Source organism: Neopelma chrysocephalum, unplaced genomic scaffold (assembly GCF_003984885.1).
Source record: "Neopelma chrysocephalum unplaced genomic scaffold, ASM398488v2 Primary Assembly neopelma1_67, whole genome shotgun sequence".
In the NCBI taxonomy this organism is placed as follows: Eukaryota; Metazoa; Chordata; class Aves; order Passeriformes; family Pipridae; genus Neopelma; species Neopelma chrysocephalum.
This window is the reverse complement of record NW_020897726.1, coordinates 10,564,617-10,583,553: the sequence shown is the minus strand read 5'-3', so window position 1 is coordinate 10,583,553 and position 18,937 is coordinate 10,564,617. Positions and strand designations below refer to the sequence as shown.

At 42.2% G+C, this 18,937-nt stretch overlaps 1 protein-coding gene across 2 annotated transcripts in view; it reads left to right on the top strand.

Moving 5' to 3' along the window:
* Positions 1-18,937, top strand: part of RAPGEF5 (Rap guanine nucleotide exchange factor 5) — a 165,012-nt gene that overhangs the window by 88,202 nt on the left and 57,873 nt on the right. The window contains exons 1-3 of one of the 2 annotated variants that reach the window (XM_027684637.1): positions 2,674-2,680; positions 7,892-7,897; positions 11,276-11,336. Coding sequence is in view for 1 of the 2 variants with exons in the window: in XM_027684636.1 (XP_027540437.1) it covers positions 10,802-10,905; positions 11,248-11,336 (193 nt within the window). In the remaining variant the exon portion in view is untranslated. Of the gene's footprint in view, positions 1-2,673; positions 2,681-7,891; positions 7,898-10,801; positions 10,906-11,247; positions 11,337-18,937 lie in introns of those variants that run through there. The other variant, XM_027684636.1, reaches the window with a different exon arrangement.

Below are 18,937 nucleotides of genomic sequence, written 5' to 3'. Positions count from 1 at the left end.
AGGTACATGATTCCATCTGGAACAAAATAAAAGTAAAGCAATATGTGATTATTCAAAATCATAAAATGGGAGAAATATTAAATTGTACTTCATTATATGGTGTCATTGTATATGTTTCTGTAATTTTTATTTTTTGTGACACTTTTCTTCAATACATGATATTTTAATTAAATTTATCACTTTATAGGATTATTCTCTATGTAGGCATGCAACAAAGCACTTTTCTTCTTTTTCCTTACTGTAATCTTGCAATAAAATTTCTTTATTTCTTGTGTGCTATAACCATCACTTTTGAGTTGTTGCTGAAAAGAGCTGGTTGTTAACCCCTCTTTCCTACCTGCCTTATTCTTTAATGTTTTCCTTTTGCTAAACGTGGACGACAAATATTGTACCAAAACAAAAAATCCTTTAATTTTCTCCTGTGCGTGTAACGTTAGAAAACAGCATCTGTATAGAAGCAGCCTGATTTTTCTTATTTCTATAGTTGATTATTTGTTGACATCTGCATGATAAATGCAGAATCAACTCTCCTGCTATTAGGTGGAAGAAGTAAGTTTTATTGTTCCTTCTAACTCCTTTTTCCTTTCCTTTTTGGCAGCTTTGTTGCATGTTCTATGCATTGCTGTCTACCTAGGATCTGTTATCAAGACTGTGAGTTATTAGTGGCTTATCTATCTGTGAATGATTTAGATTCATGAATTAATTAGCAAGGAAAGAACCATTAGAAAGCATTAGTAGAAAGACTGGTGATTTCAGACTATTTTGGGGCGAGTTAAAACTGTCATCCAAACCCAAGAAAATTGGAGCCATAGTGATTCATGCTTTTCTCAAAAGAAATCACTGCATTATATCTAACTTAGCTGAAAACAACCACCAAGCCAGGGGATATAAATTCTACTTTGTGACAACTACTGTTGGTCTGTAAGTTAAATAAATTGTTTTGATTTTAAACATTAGCTTTGGATTTTTTTTTACTCCTTTACTCAGTGCTTTTTCACACTAGCTGTTTGAAGACCGTGTTAAATGTCAGTGCATTTGAGAGAGTTTGATTCTGGAGTTCTTGAGAATGAGATTGAGCTTTATATAGTATTCTCAGTTTTAAGGGTTTATCTTAAGCCTTTTGTGAGGCCAGAACCAGCTCCTGACCTTTGCTGAGTACTTAGCTGCATCCTTCTGTGAGCATAATGCTTCCACAAAAAGATATATGCCTTATAGTGATAAATGTAATGAGCAGCACCTCAGTTTAATAGGCAAGTTTTAATCTTCCTAGTTTGTAATTATGGCTTATAATGTGAATAGCATACATATTTTAATTTTAATTTTATTTTTATTATAGTGGTGGCATTGGCAGCATTGAGAGTTCCTATGGACATAAGTTAAGAGACAAAGGTTTCTCTAATAGACAGTAAGTGGATAAGTCAGTTTTTTTAAATAATGTTTTGCTACACACCAAGTATAAATTGGAGTGAAACGTAAAGAAAGGTATCAGCAATCTTGTCTGTTTGACTTAGAAGTTGTATGCATCCAGAACTGGTAATTAGAGCAATATAAGGCTGACAGTGTCATATATTTACTGCCATCTGTCCTCAATTCCTTCAGGAGACCTTATTTATCATTGCTTCCGTTATAAAGGTTGTAAGGCCTTTGTACATGTGTTCTTACCAAGGTGAATATTAGTCCACATTAATAAATTAAATCCACTAATGTTAGTGAGCTGTATTCTGTAGTTTTCATTCTTGAGTGAAAGCTGTATGGGGGCTGCCAGAGAAATCAAGTTCCAGCCCTGTTAGATGTTAATCAAGTTGTTATCTATTTCCCCTCATATTCCAGTAATTTCTAGAATTTCACCCTTTTGATGTTAAGATTGTTCTGAAGTATAACTTCTGTATATCTACACAATCATTCATTTTATTTTCCCTGACCCGTATGGTAATAGTAATATGTGTTTTCAGTCCTGGGGTATCTGGGTTAAGTCTGCAATCCTTCTTGAATCCTTGGCACTCCTCCCCCCCCCCCCCTTCCTGGACAAAATGTAAGTCCTGCAATTTTTATATCATCTCCCTCTTGTTTTTCACTGCAGTTAAGGCTTGACCTACTGCCACTGACATCCTGGAAGACACTGTTTCAGTGTTTTCCAGTGTGTTCCCCAGGTAACTGGAGTATTGAACTGTTGTTTCATCTACATACTCCTATTCTATTCTTTTCTATTGTATGCTATGCTATTAACAAAGGAGATACTTGCATCTGGTGTTTGCATTTTGTCCTGTAGGAAACTTTACATTCTTGGGAGAAAAAAAATTGCAATTCTGATTCTGGTGAAAATAATACAATTGCAAAACTCTTTTAGGGCAGAAATACAGATTGAATTTTCCTGACACTTACCTCGGGTCCTGGACCTCCAGGCCTGTTGAGCTCCTGGGTGGCAAGGGATGCAGAAGCCCTGCCAGCCTAGAGCGGGCAGTATGTGCAGGCAGTGGGGGAAGCCCAGCAGGCTGCTTTCTGTTCAAACTGCCATGTTCTGGCATGGTTTCAGTGAATGTAGTAGTGAATCCATATTTTTTCAGTAAAAGAAAAAAAAAGTTACATTGGAAAATTTGCAATCAGCTCCACATCCCACCACATTAATTGCAAGGCCACTGGAAGGGACGGTTGGCATCTGCCCCTTTTGTTCTACAGTCACGTTAATTTGCCCTGGTGTGGTGCAGGTTTTTCTAGAAATACAGATGCTCTGAGCCTGCAATTCTTCCATATACTGGTATTTTTCAAGTAAGTGCTTTCCTGCCAGCTGTGAGAGAATGATAACAATATTAATACCATCCTCACGTCTTTTCTCCCTCTCTCTCTCTCTCTCTCTCTCTCCACTCCCTACCCCTTTTTTTTCCCTTCTGCTTTTGTACTGTTACAGAGAGAAGGCCTCCTCAGTTGTCCTTGCCAAGGTGGTAGCTCTCTGTCAGGCTGTCAAACTTACCTACTAATAGCTATGAAGAGTGTGTGCTCCAAGAAGGGGAAAACCAAAATGCATAGCCTTCAATTGTTTTAAGAAGACATTTTTCATTATCTGACAGAATTGTGAAGTGTTAAGGTTATGATAACATTACTTCAGTGGTTATGACGCCAGTAATTGTTTTAGAAAGTGTGCCCTTTTCCCTGTGTTAGAGGTATTGCTTCCTTTCATTAAAGCCCTATCCTTAAAGTGTTCTCACCCTAAATACATTTGGAGAAAATTGGGGCCCTATCAGGGGTATGGTCAATTTGTTCTCCATTTAGGGCATTCTTGCAGCTAACCTGCTATAACACGGCCAACACTGTGCCTTCATCTGTACTGCAGCATGGCACCATCGAAGTGTGCCAAAGGAAGTGTAAACCAGGGTTCCCATTTCAGTTGAGGATTTTATGCTTCTGTTGTTTTCCAAAGAACATTAAAGGTTTTTTCCTTTTTAACTGTAAACTTTCCGGTGGTTGGACTCAAAGGTCTTTTCCAACATAAACGATTCTATGATTCTGTGAAAAGCTGCTTAAGGTTCCTCTTTTCTCACTTCCTTTGTCTTTCTGTAACTACACAAACTTTTTTCATGTTTTTAAGTGCCTGCACAATGAACCCCTAACCTCACTTGCGGTGGGACCCTTGCTTGGGAACATCACGCAACTGAGCGTTTTTTTTTTTGCCGTAGGACCTAACCGCAGCCTTTCTGCTCACATAAGGACTCGCATTTAGCAGTGCCCTATTCCCATGAGCAGTTTCTTTCTTCTTAGTAATAGGGAAAGCAGAAATAATCCTACTCTCAGCAGTTTTGGGATTACAGGCAAAAATTGAGTTCCTTGATGTATGACTGTGTAGGGATATTAATCTTTTCCCTGATGCCTGTTGTCTGTCATCTCTGTCTTACCAGCACTGTCCTTTTGACCCCTCTACAAGGATAACTTGTTATTAACGTTGCCTTTGCTGTGGATACTCAGTATGCAGATGACAGCACCAACAGTTTTTCTAAAAGGGCTTGTTCTGTGCATTATCAGATGCAATATTCAAAATTGGCTTCAGCAACAAAGGATTTTGATTTTTTTTCCATATTGCGGCTTGTGCTCATTTCACTGCCATTTGCAAAGTTGATAAATGCAGGGAAGGTTGAGCCGAATGTCAGCTTTTTGTTATGCATCTCTGAGAGTGATAGCTCAGTGTGAGACCACCAGAAAGTTTCAGTACAATCCCTGGGTGCCTTTTGCTGAAGGAGGTGGTGGTCAAAAAATTTAGAGTGTTTTATGGTTTTACAGCCCACTCAGAAGTTACTGAGAAATCACTGTGTGAGGCATTAGCTGATTTTTGTTTCTGCTGGTATACTGTGAATTAGCCCATGTTTATGAAAGTGGATTTAACAACTGAAGAGAAAAACAAAAATATTAGAGTACAGAAATGAACTGGACAAAAGATGACATGAGAAAAAAATAATAAAATGTAATATGTCTGTCCTATGAGCTGTATTTTATAGTGGAATAAAATAACACAGTCTTCTGTAAGATTTTTTTTTTTATTCTTAAGAAAAGCTGCTCTTGATGGTCCTGCAGTCTTGTAAGGTAATTTTTCCCTTGAAATCTGGAAAAAGGGGTGATCATGCAACTACAAAACAGGCAGCCCACTGAAAACATTTTGTGTTGTGATATTTTAAATAGAGGTAGAGTAGTAACTAATTTTTTATTTTCATTTTTCTGAAATGAAGAGAGGGTAACCACTGCAGAAAAAAAATACCAGTTTCCTCTTTATATAGTTGGATTAAGCTGTGCTGGTGACTATGAAATGCTTTTGTCTTCTTGTAGTTGAAAGAAAATCAAACATCTTAATGCAGATTTTGGTTTCTCTTGCAATGCTGTGAAATACAGTAACATATTCTGAGATGGATTATCCACAGAGATCAGAGATATTGTCCTCCATCTCCACGTTAATTGCGATCTGTTCCTTTCCATTTTCTTATCAAATGAAGAGGAATAGCCTGCAAAGAATAGAGTCATTTTTGTATATCTGTTTGTACTTTGGTGACTTTAAATCTAATTTTGCAATTTCCACAATAACAGATTCCAGGGAAAAAGCATAGTGAAGTGTAAGCAGGTCTTTAGTCCTGATGGATGCAGTCTGGAAGAGTATATTATAGAAAGAGCTGTTAATAGAATGTTGCATTTTGTTGGTTTTTTTAACTTTCTATCATGTTTGCAATATAAATATGTTTAAATTTTATAGCCAGGGCTCATTTCACTGTCTATTGCTAGCATTGGCATAATAATAATAATAATAATAATAATAATTGGCATAATAATAAGTCATAAGACTTCATTTTCCATTGCTTCTAAGAGTTGTTGCAGCTTATCTGTTCATTCTGAAAGGTGTCTGCTTCAGCCTATTTAATTTTTTAATGAAAAATGCAGCCAACATGATTCAGATGCAGCTAGGAATGAAGTTAGGGGTAAATATGTTTTGCTATGTTAAAAAAAATTCTGGCAGCAGTTCTCTGAGAAGCTCTTACGCCCTTATATTTCTGAAGTAGGATCTGAAATCCCTTTGGGGAAGAGTCTTTGGTTTTTTGCCATGTTCATAAATATTTGCCCAAATCTGACTCAAGTTAGAGGCCAAAAAATGCAGTTTGTACAAGCTCTGTAAAGAGTTTCTAGAGCTTTGAGGTTAATAGTTGAAGGCTCTGTAAGCTCTGAGCATGCTTCAGCCTGAGCTGCAAAGGGTTTTCTTCACAGCTGTAGCTCTTGGCTGTTACGACCAGATCTGCTTGTAGGATGTAACGAGTCTGGATGGAGGTGTAACTATCACTTTTGGTGTGTCCAATCTAGTTCTCATTCTCTTGGTGTCACACTTCAGAGGCAGGTGCTTCCAGCCTTTGCAATCGGTACAGCAGTGTCCCAACAGACAAGCACCTTTTGTCTTAGCTTGGACCCAGTCTGAGAGTGAAGTTTTAAGATAGGCTAAACAAGGCAGAGGTGTTTGGGCAGAGCAGCAAGACATAGTAAAAAAAAAAGAAAAAACAAAAACCAGAAGTATTTTTTTTGAAGAAACTACATAAGAATACCAGCCATTTTTTTCCAGTTTTTGGGCTTGACCTTTCTGTCTTCTTCATGTTCTTGTAATTCTTCTTTTGCATGGGTAATATGCACCAGAGATTGATTGTAACATCCAAGCAAAAAGACACCTGCCCAGCAAAACAATCAGTCTTTGGAAATGAGTATCTTGTTATTTTGAGGCTTTTGTCCAGCTTTGTCACCTATTGGAGCACTTGCCCTGCACAGCAGTGGAAGCTTCTCTACGCTTGTACTTCTGAGCCCTCTTCCCGACTCTGTTCATGTATTTTACACCACTTGCATGGAAATATTCGTGTGCACAGGGAAACTCCATGGACTCATTGAGGGGAGCGGTCTCCTCTTCAGAACACAAACCCTTGGAATCCTTTTCCCATACCTCTCAAGGGCATGACCTGGCACCAGCATGAAAAGACATAGAGGCAGAAGTGATCAGCCTTATCTGATTGTGTCGAGTCAGTTTTACCAAATTATGCTATGAAAACAAAATGTTCCCGCCCTCCATAGCTCCTAGACGAGGCAATTTCTTTGTTAGTTGCTGTGATTTTGAAGCAGTTAGGCTGTGTAAAGTTGGCTTTGTTGCATGTCGTCCAAAGAAGATTCTCTTTGCCTTTGCTCTTGGTTATTTGGCAGCAGGAAAATCTGTCTGCAGACTGGATTTTCCATGCTCCATTAAGTTTATAGGTGCCTTATAGGTTATCTCTTAGCTGTTGTATTACTTTTTTACCCATTGAAACCAGCAATACGGGAGTCTATCTGGATGTGGGGTTTGCTGGAGTAGCTCTGTGTCTGGTCCCTTTTTTTAAAAAAAGCAGGTGAAGAGATATTGGACAAAAGTTCTGTCATTGGGAAATGCATAGTGTGCATTGCTGCTTAAGGGTGTTCCAACCTTAGGTACTTCAGTAATGGGTGAGACAGATAAGGAAAATAAATCCTTGCACAGGTGTTCTGTGTTGTGGAGAAATTACGTGAAAATGTGTTTTCTTTTCAGTGAAGCAGGCTTATGAATATACTGTCTGTTGCAGAGCATACTGGGTTTTTTTCTGTTGGAAAGCTGTTGGAAAATACAACATTTTTCAACGCTATTTTGAGCAGTGGAGGTTTCTCATGGGAAGAGGAGAGGCAGTGCATTCTGGATGTCCATTTCTCTTTTAATTACTTAAAAGGCCAAACTCAAGAATTCAAGGAACACAGAAATATCCCTGACTGATACCAAAGTTACTGGTTGCTTTGGCCAGAGGTTGGATTCTTCCCTGCCAATTGCAAATAACCCAGAAAGCTAATGCCTTCCATAAGGAAGCTGGCACGCTGTGGCTGTTTTCAACACTGCATATGTACCTCTGCTTTCTTATGCTCCTGTGGTAATTCAGAGGGTCATATTCCTGCTCATGCAAAGCATAACTTCCACAAGTTGAGGCCCGCTAAGCAAGGACTTCCAGCTGTTTCATTCCTATAAGCATATAAATATTTATACCACCCCAGGGTTCCTTTCATACTGAAAATAAAGGTAGCACTTGTCTTCTGTTAAAATATATTACCCAGGAGATAAATGGCTTACCTCAGTGTTAGGAAGATGGATGAGAGGAGTGGAAAATTGGCCATAATATTGGTTGGAAGATCCACAGAGTCCAGAGGGCCTTGCTGTTTACTTGAAACTCCTGCTGGGAACTGACATAGAGGTTGATAGTGCTGTGTTTAGCTATCAACAGATGATTAATTAAAAGCTGTAATAAATGTGAAATATAATGGTTGACAGATGCAGAGCTAGCTAAATTTCCTAGTGATGGGTAATGTGCACCAGGGATTGATTACAACATCCAAGCACGATGTGAATGGTGCTTTTGAAGGGACAGCTGAGAAAGGGAGAGTCTGCACAAGGCCACATGCAAAGTGAGACAGCGATTCAATCTGTGGTGTCTCTGTACTACCTCTGTGAAAGCACAAATCCAAATGTATTCTGATCCAGGCTACTGGGAGTCATTTCCTACCCTCTGCACTGGAGTGAAATAAACGTCAGATAGGCAGTGTGGGGGGCTCAAAGCTGAGGTGCTGGTGTAGCATCACCTGAGTGAACTGTGATTCTGCTGTGGATCTGGAGCATGACCAGTGGTAGCCTCTCTGCCTCAATTCATCTGCCCAGCCATAAAATGAGAGAGGTGGTAACGCTGAGCTGCTGTGACCCCACGTGGCCAGCACAGGTTGCAGGTGTAAAGGTCTGAAAAAGTGCTTCATTATTAATTGAAAATGTGATGAGAATGTCTCTTGAGTCAGTGTGCTGACTTCTAGGGACTTAGCTAGGATGCTGCCTTGCTCTTCAGTACACACTGCTTATCACTTGGGGGCCCCTTGCATCCTCCTCATCTGCCACTGTATTTAGATGGAGCATGCTGAGAGCAGCCTGGTTTTCTTACAGCAAGAATTAATTATTTCACAGACCATTCCAGATTCTGATAAATGAAGCATGCCTTGATGTCATTTTAGAGTAATATCTGTAGTGAAATTGGAACTTGTGAAAATACATAGAACAAGTCTTTGTGTTTTGCTTTGTTCAGGTTAGTTGTTGTGGTTTATGATATGACTAAAGGGCCTGACTGAACATAAAAATAACTCCTGCAGAAGTGGGAGTTTAATGAAATAATAATTATTCCCTTAAATTATTTTCAATATAAGATAGCAAAATTAAGAAATTCTCTATCCCTCTCCTTTTTTTGGCAAATATTTATTATAGGTAATGAAAATCCAAATTGAACCCAACTGGCCTTAGTTTTGCACAATTTTTGTCTTTCCTGATAAAATAGGTTGACTTTTCTCTTCTTTGAAATTGCTAAAACAGGCAAGGACAAGAGGAAGAGCCTTATGAAAATCTCACCATCGGGGCACTTTATGCTGTTAATTCACAAACAAGTACCCAAAAGGTTTTTTGAAAATGTTTCTGCTTAGTAAAATGCTGAAGGGGAAACACCATCATCCAGAACAACCATTGTTAATGTCCTTTCAGTATGAGAAAGCTTTCACCCTCCCAGTGCTCCCTGTTGACTTGCTGCCAGCTGCTCATGTATGTAATGTATATGGGTGTGCTTAAAATCCATTCCCATCTATGTGGAAATAGATGGTTTGTACAAATACAGCACCATACATCACATATATGCTCCATATGCTGTAGTTTGGAATGTCAGTGAGCACAGGGAAATGAGAATCAGGGCTATTTTAGAGGATGCCAGAGAAAGGACAGAGAAATGGAGCAATTTATTTGTTTGGATAAACCTCCCTGTTACTGAATTGCTTTAATGCTGCGCCTGTGTCTTGTTCTTCCTCTCCTTCTTTTTTGCTGCTTCTTTCATTGCAGTTTTTCAAATATGTAGGCAACAAAAAAACACGGCCAGTGGAATGGAAGGTTACAATTATGTATCCGTATTCCTGTAATGCGGCTGCTCAGTAATGTCTCCTGGGAGTGTTACAATGAATATCTGACATTAATTGGCTCAGTACCTGTACGTCTGACCTTGCAGAAATTTAGCAGACCAATTCTACATGTTGTTTACTGAAAAAGAAAACTTTTTCAGGCCAGGGACTGGGTCTTCGGACATGTCTGCCACAGAGACAACCAGAAGTAGCAGTCGGATTCACTGGGTCTTAGAATAAGAAATTAAAGAATAGAAAAAGGAGTCATAAAGTGATTTCTCTCCCTTGTTTTGCCAAGATAGATCTGTTCCTCATCAATTTTTAGCCCACGTGAAGTCTTTTTCACTGCTGGACCTACTCTTGATGCACGAATGCTGTTTTCTGTCCTTTGAGTAGTACACCTATTGCTTTCATAGGTGTGTTTGACATACTGAACGATATAACTAAACCAGGTCAGAATTAGAGGAACAGCACCTGGATCTACTCGCACTGCAACAGCTGCCTCTTTTGTTTCGCTCACCCTCCGGTGACTAAATCTGCCAGGAGGATCTAGCAGAGCGCTGCGAGCCGCTATTTGGCAGCCGCCGTGTTTCAATGCGCCCTGCTCAGTCAGCAACAACCTCTCATCTCCTGCACTGCTCAGTCAGCTGGCTTTGGCTGCACTGGGGATGCGGGCTGCGTGTGCACAAATGGATGATGGTTCAGCTCCATTCTGTTTGAAGGAGCACGGAGGGAGAAAGTTAGTGCCCAAACCGCAGCTTAGCCAAGATTCACACCCGGGACAGTCACTGGACTGACCTTTCTGTGAGGGTGTTTGTTTCCCAAGTTAAAAAGTTGTTGAAAAGAAGGGAGATCCATACACGGAGTATTTTAGGAGATGCTCAGAGGAACACATTGCGTGCCTGTTCCGCTGGTTTTATTGCCTTTATTGAAGTACAGAAGGTGTATTCTGCCTCTGTACTACTGGCGTGCTCGGGAGCACTTGCCACTTTCAGACTATTGTTACCTGTCCTCTGCTTTATTTGATCGGAAGGGAATTAAAAAAACCACCACCTTGGGGACACAGAAACCCGCATAGTCAAAGCCCCTCTCCCACCCCCACTGGCTTCTGTGAATTAAAATCCAACAGGGAGCCCAGTGCTGCTCACAAAGGGGAGCCCGTTCCTCGTCTCTGCCCCGCGGTGCAAAGAGCCCCCTCCCCGGTTTAGGCCTCCGGCAGCGGTTCCCCCCGGGTGGAGCCCGCGGCGGGACAGCAGCCGCAGCCCCAGCCCCGACCCCGGCGGGCACTGACCGCGCTCTCTCTGTCGCTCTCCCCCCCTGCGCACGGAAGGCGGACGATGGAGGCGGCGGCGAGCGGGCGCGGGAGGCGGCCGGCGCGGCGCTGGTGCTGCGGAAGGTGTGGTCACGCAGCCCGGCCCCCGAGCGGCGCGGGAGGTAAGGCTTCCGCGGCTCCGGGCGTGCGGGGCTGGGCCGGCCGGGCCGGGCTCGGCGGCGGCGGCGGGCGGGGCGGTGGCCCGCGGCCCCCGGCAGGGCGATGGCCCCCGGGGGGCGCGCCTAGGGCACGGGGCGGCGGGCGCGGCGGGAGCGGGGCGCCATGGGCAGCGGCAGGGTGCGGGTGCCCGAGGCGCTGGGGGGTCGCGGCGGGGAGCGGCCGCTGCCCACCTTCGACGTGCCTTACTTCAAGTACATCGACGAGGAGGACGAGGAGGACGAGTGGAGCAGCCGCTCGCAGTCCTCTACCGAGGATGACTCCGGGGACTCTCTGCTTTCTGACAGATACGTGGTGGTGTCGGGGACGCCGGAGAAGATTTTGGAGCATCTCCTCAGCGACCTGCACTTGGAAGCCGCCCAGGACAAAGAGACGGGTAAGGAGCGAGCCTGGCGGGGAGGCGGAGGCGGCCGGAGAGCGTGTGTCCCCGGCCCCGGGCGGGAATGGGGGAGAGGTGCCGGTACCGGTGCTGGCAGAGCGGGGCCGGCCGAGGGTTGCTGCCGGGCGCTGCCGGCCGCAAGCCGCTGCCAGCCTGATGTGCAGCCCGGGGCGATGCGAGGAACCCGTGAGCGCGGCGCGGCAGCCGGGGGGTGGCGGAGCGAGGCGCCGGCTCCGGGGCAGGAGCACCGTCGTTGCCGGAGCCGCTCGGCAGATGCGAGCACAGCAGCAACTCGGGCCGGTCTACATTCGGCTTTGGCTGCCGCCTGGGTAGCGCAAGCTGTGGCGGGCATTGTGCAGCAGCCGTGTCTCTGCAGGCAGGGCTGCCATCCCTCGTAGCCTGCAGCTGTTGATCAGGATACTTACAGTGCACCTCACCTACTGACAAGCTACTCGTATTGACACCACCCAGTAGTTTGACACAACTGTTTCATAGAAACGGCTTATAGCCCAGGGCACAGCATATCGGCCGATGCTCTACTTGCATGTCTTCAATCGGAGATTGTAGTTTATTCCAGCCTCGAGCAATTATTCTATGGATCGGGCTACTTGACATGCAGTTTAATTTTCAGCTGGATTTCTTGGCAATATGCACAGCTTGCTGTCACCAAGAGCTCATGGAGTTTATCAGAAGTGCCTGTAACCTGCAATTCATAGATAGTTTTAATGAAAGCACCCAGGCTGGTGAGACTTTTGGAGGTCCCAAATACCGAAGAGGAGGGCAGATGGCTGTCTGTGGAGCTGTGCATTTGGTCGTCCCCAATAGGGTTAAAATGCATACTCCTGCTGCCTGTATATATCTTTCTCTACAAATGAGATTACTGAGAATAAACACACTTTAATCCTTTTAAGTGTCTGAAATTATAAATAACATCTGCAATTCCCAGAGGAACGTCTCAGAACAAGTCATTAGTTTAATGTGGGACAATAGGCATATTCCAAGTGCTGATGTGTCAATGCCCTGAAGAAACATATAGAGGGTCTGCCGGTGATATTATTACGGTGTTCCTACTGCCGCTTTTGTCTGCCTAGACATTAATATTTAGTGCTGAGAGACGCTGTGGTTGTTTTCCTTTCACAGATGCACTCAGACTAGTTCTGGGTATAATTTACTTGAACCAGCTCATAGGCAGTGTAGTGAGGATCCTTCATTGGCCTTTTAAGGTCAAATATTGAATCCAGAATAAGTTTACCCATTAATGTTTATCACACACAGACTGGGGGACATCAGCTGCCAGTCTTTATAGTCTGTTTCATCTTATTTTATAAGCTCACAATCTTGCTGGAAAACAGAATTTCACTAGTGATATGCATTATATTTTAGTGTTTGTAAATGCAAAACACTCCTGACATAAAGCATTAGATGCTGTATACATCCTTCCGTGTGCTGCCTATTCTTTTTTTCTCTTTGGTCTCTCTCCCTCCCATCACGGAAAGGCTGTTCGTAAGCCTGGTCTTATTGTTAGTGAGAGGGGCTGGTAAACTGTTCTCAAAACAAATGCTAAACCACTGCCTGGTTGTCAGCAGATGGTAAAGTATTTAAAGGTTGATTAGCTTCCACTCACCTCTTCTGCCTTATCCTAACTCCTTTTAGAAAGAAACAATTAGGCTCTGCCCTGTAGCCAGGGTTAACTGGATCCCAGGGACAGAAAAAAGTAGCTGTGCCTTCATTTTTTTGCCATCACAGAGATGTGTGCTAAACCTTGCCCAGCAGCCCTTCACCCCCTCAAGGGTAGCTTCTCATGCTGTTTTCTTCTGATTTTAATAATCTGGTAATATAGAACTTCATCAGGATGAAAGACTTCGGGAGTTATGTTTCCCAGTGGTTTATGAGGAGGAGGCTCCTGTAATGGTTTTTATCAGTTTGTTTTGCAGACTCAGTGACATTTGGCATGAGGAAGTATGGGATGTTGACTGTACATATGTACATCTTTGTGTGTGCACCTGAAGGCATCCTTCTGCCATTTGTGTGCTTGGATTTACTGGTTTTTGTATTTTTTTTCTAGTTCCAATCTGGCCCATCTCATATCAAGTTGCAGAGTTCCACAGGCTTGTATTTTAGCAGACCTAGCTTTGTGGAACAGAAAAGGATGATGTTGTACTCAGCTGCTGCTCCTACTGTCTGTTTGCTAGTTCCAGGGTCACTTCCATGGCCTCTTGCTTTCCCTGCAGCCCCCAATGCAGTTTGTTTATTTGTGTCTGTAAAGAACATGAGAAAGGACTGTTCTTACATATGCTGGCGCACAAGGGGCTGTTGTTCTGTTTGACCCTTTGCACTGTTTCTCAAGGAGGGATGCCCTGCATGTTTTCATTCCCACCTTTTGTATACCAAATCATAACTGCAGCCCTCTATGGTTGTTAATAAAAAACTCTACTATCCTAGGGGTAGCATGGTCATGGAGCTTCTTATAAACACTGACATGGCTGAATGATGCACCATGGATTGCTTCCAGCTATCCTCCCTTTTCTAGCCCAAGTCAGCAGATACCGCTTGCACTTGGAAGAGTAAAGGAAGCTTTGGGGCTGGTCTGGAATAAATTTAACTAGGGACCAGCCCAGGCCTTAAGACTTCCTACAACTGCTGCTAAACCTGTAGCAAGATACCTTAAGCACTCAGCTTAATAAACTCTGCTATAATAAACAGGTAGGAACCCAACCTGAAGATTTGTGCCATTGCCTGTGACATGATAAAGTACTGTTATAGCAGCTGAGGACACTTGAAGAAGACACTGCAATCTGCACAGCTAGACTAGTCTGTTGCTCAGGTGACTTCTGTAGGCGGGATGTCTTGAAAGCCTGAGGTTTGCAAGACTCTTTAGGCTTAACGTACTCAATAACTGTTTAATAACTGAGGGTTTTTTGTGATGACTGTGTCAGGGAGTATGTGCAAGTTCTTGAGACATCACCTTAAATTTGGGCTTGCCACTAACAAAGGCTTGCTAGCTTCCATCTCGAAGGAAGTTTTTGTCTCACTGAGTTATATATAATCAGTAATGTACCAATTCCCAAGAACACTATTCTTGTTCCCTACCATGAGATGGATGGAAATTTTAAATTTCTGTAATGAACTATTTTTCTGAGTCATCTCTCAGGTTGTTGGAATCAGTGGGGAATGTCTGCTGAGTATGTATTTTAGAGTGCAGTTTGAAGTTTTGAGAATTGAACAGAGTGAGACACTTCAAATATGTCAATATCGAGCCAGAAAATGCAAGGCATACCTCCTGGGCTAATCCTCATCAAGGATGGGGATTTGAACAAGTAATCTCCAAGAGGCCAAATCTTAGTGTCTTAAGATCTGTAATCCCTTCCCATTGACTACAACATTTCTTTCAGATTTTCTGCAAAATCTTTTATTTCTTGGGCGTTAGCAGCATTTCCTTCTCTGGATATTATTCTGATGTAGTCTTCGGAGTATATTCTGACTGGTCTCTATTCAAACATACTATGTTGGCATGTGGTGGTTGCATTCAACATTTGGCAGCCTCTGGAATGACATAGTGATGATTACATTCACTGCTACTTCTCCAGGCCTGTCTGGATCCCTCAGACAGTTTCCTTCCTGGGCCAACTCTCTCAGGCAGCTTAAACAGAACATTGCTGAAGTAGAACATAATCTCCCTCGTTGCATCTGCTGACACCACCTGTCTTTTACCTCCCTGCTGCGGGATTCATTTTAGAGAGAAGAAGAGATTGATTTGTGAAGGTCTTTGAGAGCAAGAAACAGTGGGAAATGGAGATCTAGAGAAAGGAAATGAGGAATGGTGTGCCTGGAGCAACGTGACAGTGTCAGTCTTAACTGGTGTATCTTTGTAGTGGACTGGGTGAAAGGGATTGTGGCAAGGGGGAGGCATGATATTTTTGTTAGGCTGTTGCAGAACTTAGGATGGCAAATGATGGAAGGCCTGGAGAAGGGTTAAGTGTACAGAAAAAGAACAAATTCTCATGATGTAGCTAGAAGAGATGCAGAAGTATGGTCTGGATATCTTTGGAATAGGAAAAGAAAGGAGTAATGACCTTTGTGCTGTGCTGTGTCACCTTATCTGGGACTGTACATGATCCCTGGATTACTGGGAACTCTCCTCTGTCACACAGAAGCAGTGTGACAGCTTATGATCCTAGGTTTTGGATCATAACGTAGCACCTAGGAGAGGCCTTCAGACTGTGTCCATTTGTCCTAGAAGTGCTAGGGTTACTAGTGTAAGGGTTACTTTTGTTTAGTACGTTCTGTTTCTACACTTGCATCAATGACACTGCTTTGATGCTGGACCATGACACCTCTGTGGAACTGTACGTAACCTTGTATGTGAACGGTACTATCTTGCGTGAACTGATCGTAGTCAGCTGCTAAATGATGTTGCAAAAAAATGGATATAGCTCTGCCTTTTCCTGGTGGCTGTATTTTATTTAATGATCCACGAAAAAGAATCTGGTTGGGTTTTTATATCTTTTGTTCCTTAGCTATGATGGTTGTTGTTAGGTCTTTTGCTCACTGCGCTATTTACTGATGATTAAAAGGTATTAAAAATGTACTCCTGTGACTGACTGCCACACAGTCAACATAGGTGTATCTGATGCATGTGGACTAATGTCAACAGAAATAAATATTTGCTCAACACTTTGTAATCATACCTTCCAGCTTTTAGGATAGATAGAATAAATGCCTGCTAACCCTTCCTCTTCCCAGTCCTTTATAATGAAATGTTGTCGGTCATAATTTTGAGGGATTTTATAAACTTTCCCACAAAGTTTTAGGAAAATTTGGTGAACTGAGTGGGCTAAATGCATATTACTGCCATGTCCATAGGAGTGGATCAAAAGTTTACTGGAGTACATGAGCATAAGCATTGCAGAAAAGATAAAATTATAATATATCTCAATGATCAATGTGAGAGAACCTGGGGAGGTTCTTGCAGAGGACCATTGCTTTGTGCAGTATGAGTCTAAGCTATCTCAAATTGGAGTGTCAGTAGAAGTAGGTTTAGAATAAATCAATAAAATAAATAGTAACAAATCACCAGGATCACATATTATCCCCCAAAGACTTCTAAAGGAACTCTGATATGAAATTGCTGAACTCCTAACAGTGGTGTGTAATCTATCATATAAATCAGCTTGAGCGGCAGGGGAAGGTAGAAAATGTGATGCCAATTAAAAGAAATGGTTCTATTTGGGGAACATCTAAGTAATAAGGTTTTCATTTTACCAATACATTATTCCAGCATCAACTGGCACTGTAGTCAAAAGAAGCAACTCAGCCTTTCCTGGCCACTCACTCACTGGTACCTCTGTGCCTCTACAGCCTGTCATGTGATTCTTAGCAGACCCAAGTACAGAGCTGGTTCTAGTTGATACTAACCTAGGAAATATTAAATTGTTAGTTTTAAGATGGATCAGTCTCCTGATCCGCTTAATCTGTTAGTGACACAAAGTTTGCCCCTGATTCAGACAGTGGCAGGAAGTGGGAAATGCACAGGTGAGGACAGCAGGAGAGAAGTACTGGTGTCTTTAGCAGCTAGACTTGCTTGCAGGAGTTTGATTAGATGCAAAATTCCAGCATGAAGTTATGCCTTTGTGCTGGGAAACTGTGTGGTAGTACAGTAAATGCAGAAGAAAGAAATGTATGCAGAAACATTGCACTGAGAAGAGAGAAACGTAGGGATTTTTTTTGTAAGCAGCTCAGATCTTTTGTATCCTGAAGGGCTGTTAAAGATATGAAGCAGTGTGAGGATATATACGGTCTGGTCTGCCTGTATCTTATATTTCCAAAGAGCTTTTGATAAAGTCCCTTGCCAAAAATCCTTAAAGAAACTTAAAGATTGTTTTGATAAGGAAGAAGATGCTTTTCAGGACTGATCATTTCTTAAAAGAGAGAAAATTAAAGGTGAGAGTAAGTTGTTAATGTTTAAAATGGAGGGAATTTGCCATTGGAGACTGGCTGCTGCTGAGTGTGAAATGAAAGTCTGAGGTAACATCATGTGCTGATGTTATTAAATGGTTGAGAGTCTTATGATAAATAAAACCCGGTTTCACCTTTGGTGGCCATGCATGATTATATTCTTGTACACCCTGTTATCCCCACCTCTGTCTGTTTGAGTTGTTGTGATAGATCAGGAAGCTGATCCAACTCAAAAATAGCCTCATGAAAGTAGTAAGAATAGGGCAGTGTAGAACTGGGAAAATAAGTTGGGAGTGGGTCCCCTCAAACCAGCCCTGTGGCTGAAGAAAGATGAAAGGAATAAAAAAATCTGCATGACTGCAGGATAAAATTGCAGATGGGATCCAAGTTTGAAAAATGCAAAGTAATGCGTTTTCTACCATGGAGAAGAGGAAATCCTTATTATACATATTCAACAGAAGTGCCGAATTGGCTATTATCATGCAGAAAATAGGTCTTTGGAGGTAGTGTGGGTAGTTCTTGGGAATTTTTTGATCAGCATTGGTAAAAAAGCAAATGGTATTTAGGCTAATTAGGATAGAAGACAAGCAAGAACCACAGTTATAACATTGCATAAAGGTGTAATATGGTACATATAATACAGTTCCTTCTTCTCCCCCAGCTCAGAAAGGTTGAAAATGAAGTAAAGGGAATCAGGGGTGATTAGAGTTATAGATGAAATATATCTAAGAATAGTCTAGGTCTGGTCTTCATAGGAAGGCAACTTTGGTAAAGGAGGCATATAAGATCTACAGGACTGAATTGTGTGGGGAAGGTGAGATGGAAAGATTGTTCATTGTTTCTTATCATTTACCAAGTGTTTTGTAACACAGTGAAATTATTTGATTTATAAATCATGAAGAGAAGTAATTTTCTGATATAATGGACAGCTAAACTGTGAAAGTCATTGTTGTGAGGATTTTGGGGAGGCCAAAGATTGGAAGGGTTTAAAAACAAATTAGGCAAAATCCTGGCAAAAACTTCATCACTGCAGTAATGTCAATACAACTTCCCATTAGGAAAGTCTACACTCTCAGTTGCTGGAAGCTAGGAGGGTGTCCTGGAAAGATAACTCTGTATTTGTCTTTTTCTTAGTTTATTTCTTCCCCTGAGCATCCTCTATTGGCTACTGTCAAAGACCTGGTTCTTTTTTGTTGGGGATCTTTGATCTGACCTGGTCTATCACATGCAGCACATTGCGGTTCGAAAGGAATTAATCAGAATCCAAGATTATAATAAGATACTAGTTCTTTCAGGTAGGACAACTGAGTGAGTTATCAGTTCAGCCGGCAGCAGAGTGTGAAGAATTTTCTGCTGAATGGCTTTACAAATGACATGGTGGGACCTGAAGCTGGGATAAGAGAAGCAGGAGCTCTGGGGATATCATGAAGTTGGGACCAAAGCTGCCGGCACTGACACTGGCTTCTGCTCAAATGGGAAGATCTGACATCCTCTAGTTTTCCACCTATACATTGCCGTGTAACCCCTTCTCCTCAGCTATACTTGGTTTGACCTTGTTCCAAGCAGGTTTAGGTATCTTAGTAGGAATCTATTTTTTTTCCCCTTTGATAGGATTATTTTCTGTCACAGTAGTGAGCTGAATC